The sequence below is a fragment of the Vulpes vulpes genome, chromosome 14 (assembly GCF_048418805.1).
Source record: "Vulpes vulpes isolate BD-2025 chromosome 14, VulVul3, whole genome shotgun sequence".
Taxonomy (NCBI): Eukaryota; Metazoa; Chordata; class Mammalia; order Carnivora; family Canidae; genus Vulpes; species Vulpes vulpes.
In genome coordinates, this window is record NC_132793.1 from 42,970,307 (window position 1) to 42,986,421 (window position 16,115).

The 16,115-nt window shown below is 40.9% G+C and overlaps 1 protein-coding gene across 3 annotated transcripts in view; it reads left to right on the forward strand.

Moving 5' to 3' along the window:
* Positions 1–12,682, forward strand: part of SEC23B (SEC23 homolog B, COPII coat complex component) — a 37,974-nt gene extending 25,292 nt beyond the window's left edge. The window contains exons 15-20 of one of the 3 annotated variants that reach the window (XM_026002344.2): positions 647–724; positions 3,421–3,582; positions 5,139–5,225; positions 7,223–7,378; positions 7,740–7,805; positions 12,220–12,682. In XM_026002344.2, coding sequence (XP_025858129.1) covers positions 647–724; positions 3,421–3,582; positions 5,139–5,225; positions 7,223–7,378; positions 7,740–7,805; positions 12,220–12,309 — 639 coding nt within the window. In that variant the 3' untranslated portion in view covers positions 12,310–12,682. Of the gene's footprint in view, positions 1–646; positions 725–3,420; positions 3,583–5,138; positions 6,378–6,685; positions 6,948–7,222; positions 7,379–7,739; positions 7,806–12,219 lie in introns of those variants that run through there. The other 2 variants (XM_072736495.1, XR_011996984.1) reach the window with 2 other exon arrangements.
* Positions 12,683–16,115: the final 3,433 nt, after the last annotated feature.

Sequence of the window (16,115 nt, forward strand, 5' to 3'; positions counted from 1 at the left end):
CAAAGCTTGGGGGAGCCACTTGATTGGTGGTGCTGAGGAATCCAGGAAGGTAAAAGCCATACAAGGTCATCGGACTTGGTAGCAGCGGGTAACTGTCAGAGATGGGTTTTCTTTCAGTGTTGGAAGGTCCGATTCTCTACAGGCCAAGGAGATGTGTGAAACAAAGAGGTAATAAAAACGAGAAGAGAAAATGTTCAGAAACTTGTCTTTGAAAGAAGGAAGAGGATTGAGCTGTAGCGTCCTAGACTTAGAGGCTTTCCCTATGGAAAAGGTGCCTGAGAGAGCTTCTCGAGCCACCAACTGGTCAGAGCAGTCGTCTGGTGTTGTTCCCTGGGAGCTGCTTAGAAATGCAGGAACTCTCGGGGTCTGTAGAATCAGAATCTGTTCAGCAACACCCTGCGTGATGGTGATGGGTCTGCCTGGCTGTGCCCAAGAAGTTCTGGTCCGGACCCTCAGTCAGAGTTGAGAGTGGGATGCAGCTCTCCCATTGCCAGGGTTTTTCCAGGTGACACTAACTTGACTTTTTTCTTGCCTTCTTTTTCTTTCTTTCTTTCTTTCTTTCTTTCTTTCTTTCTTTCTTTCTTTCTTTCTTTTTCTTTGTCTCTCTCTCTCTCTGTCTCTTTTTTTTCCTGTTTTCTTTCAACAGTGTCAGAAGTTTGGACAGTATAATAAAGAAGACCCCACTTCATTTAGGTTATCAGATTCCTTCTCTCTGTATCCTCAGGTAAGAAGTATTTTTTAAACAACTGGAGAATAAATTGTGATAGAAATCAAACTTGCTGCTCCCAGGCTAAAGTGAAGAATCGGTGTGTTTTGAGGCTCCGTCTATAAGTGAAGGTTGTTCAGTTCAGGATGGATACTGCGACTGTGTGTGAGACACTGCCTCAGCCCTACAGGAGACAGATGACATGTGGAGAGACGATAAATAGTGGCTCCACAATTCCCATGAAAAAGTAAAACAGGATCGGTGCTAAAGGCCACAGCAAGATCTTTTATTTTATAGCGGTTCTGGGTAGGCAGCTATCTCAGCAGCAACTCAAGGAAGTGAAGCACATGTGAAGGTGAATATAACAAAATGGGACCCCAGAGAATGACATATATTTAATGAGACATGTCTGGTGATGGTGCTGTATCGTAGCTGGGGGTTAGTAGTAAGAAGCAGCTCCTGTGCATTGTGCACAAGCTGGGCATCTGGGAGCCCTTGGGCAGTGAGAGGAGGGAGAGAAGTACACACAGTGTGAAGCTGCTGTCAGGAGTCCATGCATTTGCTTCTCCTGAACATCCATCCTCCTCTGTAAATGAGGATGTTAGGGCTTAGCATGGTGGGTGATCATGAGGATGGCACACCAAGGTGGATAGAGTGTCACTGCCAGGCCAGGCACCCGTTAACGTTTGGTGGGTGCAGGCCCGCTCCACGTCTGGGGCCCACGGCTCTCAGGTGGTCCCTTCACAAATGCAGCTTTCTTGAACTGGAAGCAGAGCCAACTTTTTTCCCTTCCCCCCAAGATGCCTTAATAATGAATAAGTAGAAAGCTGAAAACTTTCATTTTTAACTTTCATGCACTCAGATATTCTAGTAGGTATTATTTGTTTGATTATTCAGTTTGGAAAGGGGACACAGATTTCAGTCATGAACTTGTCTTGTATAGCTTGGACTCTCAGGGCTAACAGGGGGCCATAAGGGTCATTTCACTTGACCCCCAGCCCAAGGCAGGGCTCTGTCGTCCCTGATGCGTGCCCCTGTGGCCTGTGCTAGGGCAGTTGAAGCTCTACAGTGTTGTGTAAGGAGCTCTGGACTTGCCAGAATTCAAGTGGAGTTCCAGCACTGGCTCTGCTACTGCTGATCCAGGATGAGGTCTTGAACCCCCATAGATATTGGTTTCCTTTTTATAAGGAAGGAATGGGTCCAGAGAAGTGGTTTGCAGTCTCATTAAGGCTGTGGAATCCTTTCTCCGAGAGAACCCCCTCAAAAGCCAGCACATTTAAAGCAGATAGACTTGCAGCTGCTCTAGTTGTGCCCATGTACCACCCTTAGCCGCTGGGTACTGCCAGAGCACCCCCCGCCCCATCTTGGCCAAGGGACCTGATAAGACTGAAGAGCACAGTTAGAAAACCATTGAATGAAGTGGTTTGTAAGATTCGTTTTGCTGAGGCATCTAGGCTAGAGGTCAAGCGCCCAGTCCCTGGAGCCAAATATCTGGAATAAAGCAGTTCCGCTCCTCAGTTTGAGTGGCCTTGGGTGAGTTGCTTGTTCTGCAGCTTGCTCACCCATAAACTAGGGATGGTAAGAGACCCTACTTTGTGGGTTTGTTAGAAGGATTAAATCATTCTCATCAAGTGCCTTGCACAAAGGGTGTATTGAATATCAGCCATGATTATTATGTAGAAACCGATGGTTCAATATTTGGAGTCTCAGTCTTTATATGTCTCAGGGCAGCTCATTTTCATGTTCTGGCACCTCTTTACGTCTTTTCTTTTCTTTTCTTTTCTTTTCTTTTTTCTTTTTTCTTTTTTCTTTCTTTTTTTTCTTTCAACGTGGGGCTTGAGCTCAGAACTTTTGAGATCAAGAGTTGGATGCTTAATGAGCCATCCAGGCACCCTATTTTATTTTATTTTTTTAAGTATTGACACCTCTCTAGAGTGAGCTAAAAGTCAGCCATACACCTCATCTGCATCTCAGAGTAAAGAACACACCTCTCCAGCCTCATATTTGTTCCTCTGTTACTTGCACCCCTGATGCCAGTGCAGCAGCTTGAGTCCTCAGCAGTCCAGCCTCTCATCTGTTACTGCAGCTGGAGCTCCCTCCCTCTGGCTTCCTCATGCATGGCTCCCAGTGACTTGGGAAGCCTCCTGCTTCCCCATCCCATCCTACTAGTACTGACTTGCATTGTACTCACAACTTTTTATTGTGGCTGCCTGGAGTGTTCCTTTTCCTCATGGTATTGTGGCCTCTCTAGAGCAGATGTTCTGTCTCCAGCCTGGCCCAGTGACCCAGAAATAAATGCTGCTTTGCCTTCCTCTTACATGTGGAGGCTTTGACATACCCAAAGGGCCCCACTCCCTTTCTGAAAAATAATGTTTATAATTGTGGTGAAAAACATATAAAATTTGCCATTTTAACCATTTTTAAAGTATGCAGTTCAGTAATTTTCAGTATCTTCACATTGTTATGCAGTAGATCTCCAGAACTTTCTTGCCCTGCAAAACTGAAACTATACTTATTCAATAACAACTTCCAGTTCCCTCTTCCTCCAGGCCCTGGTACTACCATTGTTCTTTCTGCTTCCATGAACTCAGAGACCTGTGTCTGAAAGTGGTGCTTCTCTTTCAGAGACCTAAGGCAAGACTGTTGTCTGGGTGTCTAAGAAAGTTACAGCTGTATGCATTTTCTTTTTTTTTTTTTTTACTTTATAAATTCAGTTCATGTTCCATCTTCGAAGATCTCCATTTCTCCAAGTGTTTAACAACAGCCCTGATGAGTCGTCGTATTATAGGCACCATTTTGCCCGGCAGGATCTAACCCAGTCCCTCATCATGATCCAGCCCATTCTGTACTCCTATTCGTTCCATGGGCCACCAGAGGTGAGGCTTAGTGAATGCTTTTCTTAGAATTGGAATCACCTAATAAGAGTGTTTTTTTTTTTTTTCTTTCCCAGCCAGTTTACTCTTAGACCAAAGCTGTAAAAAAAAAACAACTTTGAATCTTTATAGTAATTTAACATTATTTCTGATTATTAAGAAATGCACATAGGTAAAAGTCACAAGACATATAAAGAACGCCTACTGTCTGTGGAAGGCAGGATTACATGTAAAAAAACTTATAAAAATATGTGGGTACTTTTTTTCTCAACGTGTTCATATTCTTTGGCCCAGTATATGCCTTGTGCCTGAAGGAAATCCTCTTTTATACAGAAAAAATGTTGTTCGAAGAAATAGTAAAATGAGCTATTATTGTAGAAGGATAGAAAACAATCCAAGTGTTTAATAGTAGGAGAGTAAGTAATCTAGGAAATATTTACAAAGTTTATGTAATATGATAAAATATCATGAAGGGGAACCTGGCTCACTCAGTTGGTAGAGAAGGTGACCCTTTATCTTGGGGTCATGAGTTCATGCCCCACATTGAAGTTACTTGGGAAGTAGAGATTACTTAAAAATTAAAAAAAAAAAGGAAAAGAAACATACAAGTATTGAATTTAATTATTTTAAAAAGTGCCTGTCTGGGTGGGTTGGCATAGCTTGGGACTCGATCTCTGGGTCATGAGTTCAAGCCCTCATTAGGTGTAGATGTTACTAAAAAAAAAGAATAATGTGAAAAAAAATCAAAATAGAAACTTTCCCAAATTATGTATTTTTTTAACATATAAGAATTACAAACTATGTGAAAATAAATTATGAATAATTTTTAGACTTGGATACAAATTTTCAAATTTTCCTTAACACATTACTTTTATTTTTGAAGTAGAAATATAATGAAAACATGTTTGGTGATAAGTTGTTAAAACTCGTCTTAAAAGCTGTTCTTAAAAAGAAAAAGAAAAAAAGCTGTTCTTTTTTATGTAGGCATCACTATTGTCAGTCATTTATGGCAGTAGATTCTTTTTTTTAAGATTTTATTTATTTATTTATTCATGAGAGACAGAAAAAGAGGCAGAGGCATAGGCAGAGGGAGAGAAGCAGGGTCCCTCCGGGGAGCCTGATGCGGGACGGGATCCCAGGACCCCGGGATCACGACCTGAGCCAAAGGCAGACATGCAACCACTGAGCCACTCAGGTGCCCTATGGCAGTAGATTTGAGAGAATGTGTCTCCAGTAGTTAAAATATATTTCTAACACAAAACTGAGAATGTTTGGAATTAACTCTGGTTCCTAGAGCAAAAGATGTCCTTAATCTCTCTTCCCAGTTGATGAGGGATTATTTGGAGCCTCTTTCTAATATGAAGTTGATACTCAGAACTGCTTACCGAGCAGAGAGCGGGAGTCTCCTTAAAGATGGGGAGAACCCCCGTGCCGGGTGCCATTGGTAACCAGCCTTGTAACTGTCCTGGAGACACCCCAGGTTGGGGGTGGGGGGTTGGGGTGGTCACCATGTGGGACCAGGGGGAAGACCGGTGTTGTCTCTGTGCCTTCTTCTTCAGCCAGTACTGTTGGACAGTAGCAGCATTCTAGCTGACAGAATTTTGCTGATGGATACTTTCTTCCAAATTGTCATTTATCTTGGTGAGGTAAGAAAACATTAATTTATTTCCTTACTATTGTTTTGGCTTTCTTTTTATTCATTCAGGTTTTTATGACATTTGAAATAATTTGGGCTGAGAAGACCTGCTGTTTATTAGAATGAGTATAGCGGCTTTTATTCTATTAGATAATTTTTTTTTTCAGGTCCCTAGGGGTATTGGTATCTATAGTAATTTTAATTCCATTTCCTGTAAATAAGTCTCAGGTGGTCCTTCTAAATTGTCCTAACTTAACTGCTTTTCGAGTTGTTAGGCAAGATCACTTTACTTTCCCTCAGCCAACTCTTCACACACACTGTTGTCCTTTTAGAGTTATGTTAGAGTTTCTAGTAAACAATAAGCTTAGGTCTCAAGTTTTTCTTTGATGAAACAACATAGCACACTGACCCTTACACTAGTATGTGGGTCCCTAGGACAACTGTGAATGACTTTCAGGGGAGAGTCCCTTTCTTCCTCAAAGGGGTTTCATAACAAAGTGAGTAGTTCCTCTGGAGAAAATCCTCTAACTGAGCATTATGTTCATTGATACATTCTTTTCCTTCTGTTGTCCATTCTTTACCTTCAATAAATTGCTTTGGTGATTGACTTGACTTCCTAGTGTCTCTACATTAGACATTGATTTCAAATGTCCTGCAAAGGTATATGTTGTATTTCAGAATATTATTAACAATTTAGGATGAATTAGTTTTCTGATACTAATATGCATTTTATACTTTTTAACTTTTTTCAGCATATTAACACTCACTCTGCTAGCCACTTGCCCATTGGGTCACCAACTGCTGTTCCCACTGGTTCCTATAGGGGCAATAATCATGCTGTGGATATTTATGCCTTCAGCTCACCCCTTAAAGACATTCTGACCACAATCCCTGTCCTCTTCATCCACACATTTATTGCATGCTGTGTGTGTGCGAATGATGGGTTCTAAAGATAAAGACAGTGACAGAGTTCTCACTCTCCAAAAACCCCAAGCCTGCTGGTTGTAAGTGTTCTGATGAACTCTTGGATCCAAACAAGCTTATGGGCATTTCCTCTGTGCTACCAGTCAGAAATTAAGACCTTGAAAATGTTGCTGGAAACTCTGAGAAGAAGAGGAGAGCAGGCTGCAGAAGGAAGCATCTAAAGAGAATCCTCCTTCTGGTACCAGACTAACAGTTCTGTTTTTAAAACCCTCCGATCATTTCCCTTCTCCAATGTTTTCTTTTTTAGTGTCCCCTAAATAACATATGAAAGCATTTCTGATTGTTTATAAAGATCTATTAATCAGCGAATATTTCTTGATTTCTTGTGTGCGTAAGTGCACAAGGCATTTTCTAGAGCAGTTGCCAGTGGGGATAAAAGAGGGTGAGACATGGTGCTAGCTGAGCTGGGGGGACAGGCTTTACCTTCCATACTGTAGTATTTGCCTTCTATTTGCCTAATGAACATCCATGTATTGATTCTTGCAGCTTTTTTCTCTCCTACCAAGAGTATGCCAACTCAGAGCTCAGGGGAGTTGGAGATGAATCTGTGACACTAGGAACTGGAGTCGGGTGTAGAGGTGTAGCCCCTAGGAAGGAGAAAGGGGAATGGATTCTACACAGGAAGCCAACAAATACCTTTCCCTACCAGCTGAAAGGACATGAGAGGCTGGACCCGGTGGTGGCAGTGAAGTGGAAAGGATGGGTGGCTCCTTGGGACAGCCATCCCCTGGGTGTTTTTAGCTAGTTGGTATGTACAGTTAGGGAAGATGTGTGACTGATGGCTCTGGCATTTCTGAGATAACTGTGTAGGTGGGGGGTGTCCTGGCTCCACCTCTTTGCTTACTCATCCTTAGCCTACCCAGCTCCCCTTTGCTCCCTGCTGCAACTTGTCATTCTTGACATGACTTCCTCACTGGAAATGGGTTCCGTGTGGCAGTGGGAGTGTTAAAATGTCAAGAGTGTTCTTGAAGATTATCATTTCAGTGTTTCCACAGTGGTTTTGGTTGGTTTGTTTTGGTGCAGACCATAGCCCAGTGGCGTAAAGCTGGGTACCAAGACATGCCTGAGTATGAAAACTTCAAGCACCTCCTGCAGGCACCACTGGATGATGCCCAAGAGATTCTGCAAGCACGCTTCCCAATGCCACGTTACATTAACACGGAGCATGGAGGCAGCCAGGTAAGTGAGCTGAATTCCAGCTCTCGTGTTCTGTTGGTTTCATGATGTAAATGGTGATAAATCCAAATAGCATGGTTAACATTTTATGTGGTGACATAAATTGACATTCAGACAAATTTCCGAATAGGACTTCTTAAATGAGTGGTAGAAAAAGGTTAATGTGAAAGTAGAGTATTACCAAAGTAAAACATATTTCATGTTTTAGGAACCATAATAAATGGAGAGTTATAGGCTTTATACTAAATAAATGGGTTCCTATGCGGTAGGAAAATGCTAATTTAACAAAAGAAATGTGGTAAGAACTTTTTTTCTCCTACACTAATATTGTCACTTGTAACCTTTGAATTTCTTGTTTTTAAAGGCTCGATTCCTTTTGTCTAAAGTGAACCCATCTCAGACACACAATAACCTGTATGCCTGGGGACAGGTAAGAAATTATCAGGTATTTGGGAGGAGGCCAGATTGCTTTTTGAAAAATGCATTACCAGATGCATCTCTTTTGGCCTTACAGACAGAATGACTCAAGTATTTTGCTGGGGGTAAAAAAAAAACAACAACAAACTTTGAACAACATAGCTGAGGCGGGAGGGGGTACCTTGTGTGGATCCCTTTTGTAGTACACAGCATAATATGACAGATTTGGGCCAGAGGACAAAACACTAGTGTGACTTGCATTTGGCTCTTCTCATAGACTCAGCAACATCTCCCCAACCACACCCTCCCCCCCACCCCCCACCCCTGCGCGCGCATGCACACTCTGCTCTCTCTCTCAAGGGTGCAGGGCAAAAACATCTGCTCACCTCTGGTTCTGCCTTCTGAAAAAGCCTCTGTTTTCTTTAATTATTTTCAACATTTATAGTTCTCTCAACTAAGTCTCTTTCACTCTGTTTTCTTAAAACACTTTGGAAAATTAAACTTTTCTTTTGAGGTAATTTTAAATTTATAAGCAGTTGTGAAAAATAATACAGAGAGATTCCCTGTGCACTTCCCCTCATGTTCCCCAGTGAGAACATCTTCACTGCAGTATCACAGCCAGGATATTGGCATAGATATGGGCCAGGTACACGTTTCCATCATCACAAGATTTCTCATTCTCCCTTGTATAGTCACTCTCCTTTCCCTCCTGCCTCCACCCCTTCCTTAACACCTGGCCACTGCTGCTGTGTTCTCCACTTCTAGAATTTGGGTTTCAGCTCAGGTCATGATCTTGTGGTCGTAGATAGAGAGCCCCACATCGGGCTTTGTGCTCAGTGTAGTCTGCTTCAGATTCTCTCTTCCTCTCCTTCCCCACTCACATTCTCTCCCTGCCTCTCAAATAAATAAATAAAATCTTAAAAAAAAAAGTGTTAGGTATGTGGGGCTCTTGGGTAGCTCAGTCTTGGTTTCGGGTCAGGTCATGATATCAGGATTGTAGGATTGAGCCCTGCATCAGGCTCCGTGCTCAGTACAGAGTGCACTGGAGATTATCGCTCTCTCTGGTCCTCTCTGCTCACATGCATGCACATGTACGCGCTCTCTCTCTCAAATAAATAAAACCTTAAAAAAAAAAGAAAAGTTATGTATGTGAAATTGCATGGTATGTAACCTTTGGGGACTGGCTTTTTTCCCTCAGTATGGTTGTCTAGAGATTCATCCAGATTGTTGCATGAATCAATAATCTGTTTCCTTTTACTTGCCAAGTAGTAGTCTGTGATATTGGTGTCCTGTAGTTGTTTAATCATTCACCTGTTGAAGACATCTGGGTTATTCACAGTTCCTGGCTATTAGGAGTAAAGCTGCTATAAATATTCATGTATAGATTTCTTATGAACAGAAGTCTTCCTTTCACCAAGATAAATGCCCAGGAGTACATTTGCTCAGGGTTATGGCAGTCACATAGTCAGTCTCAGAAACTGCCATATTGTTTTCCATTGTGATTGCATCCTTCTACATCCCCACTAATAATGTAGGAGTGATCCAGTTTCTCCACATCCTTGCTAGCATTTGGGATTGTCAGGATTTTGATTTTAGCTATTCCGGTAGGTGTGTAGTGGTGTAATGTTGTGGTTTTAAGTTATATTCTTAGTGGCTAATAATGTGGAGCTGCTTTCCATGTACTTCTTTTCCATCTGTATATTTTCTTCAAATCTCTTTTATCCATCTTATAATTGGATTATTTGCTTTTATTGCCATTGAGTTTTATGTTTTTTATATGTTCTGCATGCTAGCCTTTTGTTGAATATGTGGTTTGTAAGTATTTTCTCTCACCTCTAGCTTCTTTGTACACCCTCTTCACAGGGTCTTGGAAGAGCAAAAGTGTTTAATTTTTATGAAGTCCACTTTACCAGTTTTCCTTTTATGGATCATGCTTTTGGTGCCGAGTCCAATAACTCTTTGCCTAGCCCTAGACCCCAAAGATCTCCTGTGTTTGTCTAACTTTATATTTCCATTTCATACTGTGATCCATTTTGAGTTAATTTTTGTATAAGATGTGAGGCTTAGTTTTATTTTTTATGTATGGTGTCTCATTGTTCCAGCACCATTTGTTGAAAAGGCTGTCTTGCTTCCACTGAACTACTTTTGTATCTTGTCAACAGTTAGTTGCTCATATTTGAGTGAGTCCATTTCTGGGTTTTCTTCTCTGTATGTTGATCTATGTTTCTATCCCTCTACCAATACCACTGCCTTGATTACTATAGCTGTATCGTAGGTATTCAAATCAAGGAGACTGATTTCTTCAACTTCTTTTTCAAAATTTTCCTAGCTATTCTGGTTCCTTTGCTTCTACATGAGAATTTTAGAATTATCTTGCCTAAGTCTTTAAAGTCTTTTGCTGGGATTTTGATAAGAATTACATTAATCTTCTGTATCAATTTGGGGAGAATTGACATCTTCACTGTGTTGAGCCTTCTAGTATGTGAACTCAGTATGACTCTCCATTCTACTTTGGTTTCTTCTTTAGTGTTGAATGTTTTCACTTTTTTTGAGTGATTATGAATGGTATTATAGTTTTGATATCAGTGTACCAGTGTTCATTGCTAATATATAGAAATACCGTTGATTTTTGTATGTTTATTTTATGTACTGTGACTTTCCTGAGTCACATACTATATCTGGGAGGGGGCTTTTTTTAGATTCTTTGGGATTTTCAACATAAATAATCATGTCATCTACAAATAGGGGCAGTGTATTTCTTACTTGCCACTGTGAATATCTTTTTTTTCTTCCTTTTTGTGTCTTGTCTTTCTGGGTGCTCTGTGAGGGAAGTGGGGAGGATATTGTTTAATTACTGCCAGGTAGCAAACCAGGTTCCCTTTGGCCTCTTGACACCTGGGTGGGGGACAGTTCATTGTTACTGCTGGCTGAGGGTGGGTGTTCCAGATCCCCACCTAGTCTCCACTGATCCTGCAGTGGAGACAGCCTTCGTGTTGGATGGTAGTGACTGTCCCAGTACAGGGGACACGGAGGACATCTTACTACTGCCAGGTTGAGGTGGAAGTACAGGCTCCCCGAATGGTCTCTACAGATATCATGGCTATAGGGAAACATCCACCAGGCCATGGAGAATGAAATTTCCCGTGCCATACTTGGCCTTCTCTGAGAGTATCCTGGTGGGGGTGTCAGGGTTCCTTGTTACTGTCTTGTGAGAGAGAGAGTCTAAGGGGCTTCCTCAGCCTTTGCTGGTGGGGGTGGGGGTCACAGTGTTTTCTGCCATCTTTGACCGGAGTTATTACTTAACATTTTTTTGTCTTGCAAGGCTATGCTGGTCCTTTAGCTAGCTAAAGAGAGTTGGCTTTCTCTCATGTTTTTGTCTGTGTCCGCTGATTGTCCACCTCTTCAGCTCCAGGTCTGGGATATATAAGGCAAAAAGGAAACCCAAGGGACTCACCTTGTGTTGTTTCTTGGGACCCAAGGCCCTTGAATTGTCTGCTCTCTTCTCTCCACCTTTCAGAGTCTTCTTATGTTTGTTTTATATAAAATACCCAGGGTTTTTAGTTGTACTTATTGGAGGAATAGGGAAAAACACATCTACTCCTTCCTGGAAGGCATCTTCTTATAAAATTTTAGTCATCCTTTTATTTTCATAATAGTAGTACAGTATCATTTTGGAAAGTTTGAATATTTTAAAGAAAATATTAATAAAGGAAATTAATAGTACATAATAGTAGTACAGTATCATTTTGGAAAGTTTGAATATTTTAAAGAAAATATTAATAAAGGAAATTAACATTACATATAATACCACTATCAATAGAGTTAAATTATTTCTCACTTCTTTGTAGGTAGTATGAAATATGTATATCCTGTATATTTTTACCTTTTTTTTTTTTTTTACAAATTTGGGATCTTACTAGAAATCAAGGTTTCTGTTCAGTTCTTTTTCCCTTGACATTACACGAATCACAAACATTTTCTGATATCACAAATATCCATCTGTTCAGTGAAGATACTGATCCACTTATTGGTAAATATACCATACAAACTTCTGTTGTAAGCAGGGCATGAAGAGCATTGGGCTGGGTGCAGGCAGAGCGATGGGGAAGACGAGCTCATGTTTGATGGGCAGCCAGAGTCTGGACAAGGCAGCAGAACGATGGAGAGGGTTAAGGCAGAGAAGGGCATATGCCCAGAACTGTCTGTAGTGGCAGGGATGGCCTGATCTCCATGCGTCAGAGAAGGGTTCTGTGAGGAAATTATGCTTCCATTGGTGGAATAGTTAGCTATGCAGAGGATGGCAGTGGTGGGAGTACTAGCAGAGATGGTAACACTGAATGTTCTGAGGTGGAAAGTCCTTAATAATTGATGAATTCTGAGCAGCTTTTAAGATAACATGCCAATAAATCTTTCCCATTAAATTTCAGGAAACAGGAGCACCCATCCTAACTGATGATGTTAGCCTGCAGGTGTTCATGGATCATTTGAAGAAGCTGGCTGTCTCCAGTGCTTGTTAGGCTGGACATGTGAGCAGAACATAGAAGAGCACATGGGGTTGTGTTCATAATTGCTAATAACAGCTTAGAAACATTCACTTTCCTTGTGGATTTTAATAAATAAAGGAAACATTGTATGTAACTCTTTAGATTATAATTTATTTGTATTCCTTATTTTGTGCCCCTTTCCTGCATCATGAAATTGTAAGGTCATAAAGGTTTTGGTACTTGTAGATGTTTTTATGCTTTTTGTATCCTAATTTTACAGTTATATAAAATCAGAGATAATGTATTTTGGCAACTTATATGAAAGTCATAATGATCAGAAAGGAAATAAATCTGGATAAAGAAAGTATGGGCTAAAATAATGCTAATACAAATTTGATTTCCTGAAGTCTCTTTGTGTGTATGTGTGTGTGTTTTTAGTGACTCCCCCAAGAGATATTTCCTGAACTTAATCCTCATTTTCTGTCTAAACATTAGCCAAGGGAAAGCTTGAAATATGTGAGACTCTATCATCAAGGCAGTGTTGTTTGGAGTTCACTGTACCTAACTCACATGTAAGCATTCCAGCCCAGGGAGCCATGAAGAGTGGCTGTTGAGTTAAGTGGCTGCAGCAGAGTGACAGCACATTTATCTTGGGCATCAAGTAAAATAACTTTAAACAGGCACTGTTTTTTAATCAAAGTAATGTATGCATGGTTTAAAAAAAACTTTTCTTAAAGAGATTTATAATGACAGTTCCCTCCACCCCTGGAGCCTAGACCTGCTCTTCAGAGGTGACTGGTTTTAACCTTTCAAGTTTGTTGTTGATGTATCAGTTTTAGCCAGTGTGCCTCAATTCCCATTTTTCCAGAGTGAGGACCATGCTCTGTACCAGCCAGGTTTGCTTGGCTATACCCTTATTTTTATACTATCAAGGTTGGTAAAATTTACATTCTGACCTTTAACCATAGTTAGGTCTTTTGTTTCAGAGTTCATTCTGAAAGTTGAAAACTAATAAAGATCATTTATACTGTTGTGATAATGTAAACATTGTCTCTGTTCAAGTCAGATAGTATTACATATTTCCCCAGGGGTTTGATGTCTCAGTCCCTATACTACTTGAAGGAAAACATTCCCAATGACAAAATCAGTCACTTATATTTTTACATTCTAGCATTCCATAGGTTGGTTTGTTTCTTTTTCCCATCATAACTTTGTATATCTTGTTGTTTTCCCTAGAATTTCTTAATATTTTTGAGAGAAGATTTAAAAAAAAAAAAAGATGTTATTTCTTCATGAGAGATACAGAGAGAGAGAGAGAGAGGCAGAGAGAGACACAGGCAGAGGGAGAAGCAGGCTCCATGCAGGAAGCCCAATGCGGAACTCGATCCTGGGACTTCAGAATCACACCCTGGGTCGAAGGCAGACACTTACCCGCTGAGCCACCCAGAAGTCCCAAGATTTTGTTTTGTATTTATTCAGAAGTTTAAATTTCTTATTCTACTGAATGAAGTCCATTCTTTAGAGGTCACCAATCTCCCCTTTAATCACAGGCCGATTGCTATGAAAAGTCTTCCAGAAATTTCTTTTGTTAGGACTCCCGGGTTAGTTCTACAATTCCTTTTATCCCATAAGTCATCTGCTATCTTAAATGGCTTCTAAAAAAATTACATGGGAGATAATTCCATCAATGATCAATCAGTCAATTCCATCTTCATACTTGACAGCTTTGCTCAGTGAAAAATTCTAGGTCCAAAATAATTTTCTCTCAGAACTTTGAAGCTATTTTTTCATTCATTCAACAAATAATTTTTCAGTACTTGGTATATAAGGAATGTTTTACAGACACTAAGAATGTAGCCAATAAGACAAAAATTTCTTCCCTGGTGGAGTGTTATGTTCTAGTTAAAGAAGACCCAACAATTTTTTAAAGATAGAAGTAAGTTGGGATCCCTGGGTGGCGCAGCAGTTTAGTGCCTGCCTTTGGCCCAGGGCGCGATCCTGGAGACCCGGGATCGAATCCCACATTGGGCTCCCAAGCAGCCATCTTGGGGGAGGAAGCATGGAGCCCTGTGTGCCTAATGAGGATTCTGAAATCCGTCTTGAAGGCAAGGAAAGCCTCTGAGCTCTTAGGCAGGGAAACAACGAGTTCCGGATTTTAAAAACACTAGGAGAGTGGCAGGGTGGATGGGAGGAAGCTGGAATCCAGATGAGGCCTGTAAAGAGGCTGGTGTTTAGACAAAGGTGGGATGTTAGGCAAGAATCTGAGTTCAAGTTTCTGTTTTGGGTGATAGGTCAATCATTCTCTGAATTACAGAAAAGGGAAGAGTTCTTTGCTCTTTCTTTCCTAGCATTGATAAATTCAGTCCTGGACATTTTGAGCTTAGGGAGGTTGTGAGAGAAGAGAATACCCAGCAGGTTGGCAGTAATTAATATGGATTTGCTTTCAGGGGAGTCTGGAGCAGATTTTAGTCATTCACAAAGTGAATAAAGTTGCTCAAGATGAGAAGCAATATCACAACAATACCAATGTTTTTGTTTTGTTTTTAACAACTTTATTGAGGTATAATTTACATGCAAAAAATTGCCTCTGTTTATACAGTTCAATGAGTTTTGACAGATGTGTACACCCATGAAACTACCACCATACAGAACATTTACATCACCCCCCAAAGGTTTCCTTAGTAGGCAACTACTGGTCAGCTTTGTCCCACTATAGTTAAGTTTGTTCCTAGACTTTAGTTTCATTTGTATCTGGCTTTTTTTTTTTTTTTTAAGATTTTACTTATTTATTCATGAGAGACACACACACACATAGAGGCAGATACATAGGCAGAGGGAGAAACAAGCTCCATGCAGGGAGCCCGACGTCCCCATGCACAGACTCGATTCTGGGTCTCCAGGATCACACCCTGAGCTGAAGGTGGCGCTAAACCTCTGAGCCACCCGGGCTGCCCTGTATCTGGCTTCTTTTCACGTAGCATAATCCATTTGAGATTCACCATGTAGCTGCATGTATCAGTAATTCCTTTTTATTGTTGAGTGGTATACCACATTCTGTTTTTCCAGTCACTAGATGGTGATTTGGGTTGTTTCCTTTTTTGGCTCTCATGATTAAAGCTCTGTGAGCATCCATCTACATGTCTGTGGATACATTTTCATTTCGTTTGAATAAATAACTAGGAATGGAATATCTGAGTAGTATGGTAGGTGTATGTTCAAATTTTTAAGAAACTGGCAGTATTGGAAAGACATTGTGGCATTCTATGCTCCTACCAGTAGGAGGTCTGATTTGTTCAAATCCTTAAAACTCTTGCTATTCTTGATGTAAATTTTAGTCATTCTAATAGGTGCGTAAATGGTGTCGTGTGGTTTTATTTGCATTTCTGTGATAAGTAATGATGTTCCTGTGCATATTGGCCATTTGTATAACTTCTTTGGTAAGAGTTTGTTCATATTTGTTGCCTGATTTTTAGTAAGGTGGTCTTTTTTTTAAGATTTTACTTATTTTTAAAAGATTTTATTTATTTATTCATGAGACAGAGAGAGGCTGAGATACAGGCAGAGGGGGAAGCAGGCTCCCCTCGGGGAGCGGGATGCGGACCTATCCCGGCAGTCCAGGATCATGCCCTGAGTCAAAGGCAGACGTTCAACCCTGAGCCACCCAGGCGTCCCTAAAGATTTTATTTATTCATTAGAGACACACAGAGAGAAAGGCAGAGAGAGAAGTAGGCTCCATGAGGGAGCCAGATGCGGTACTCCATCCGGGGACTCCAGGATCACGCCCTGAGCTGGAAGGCAAATGCTCAACCGCTGAGCCACCCAGGCGTCCCAGTAAGATT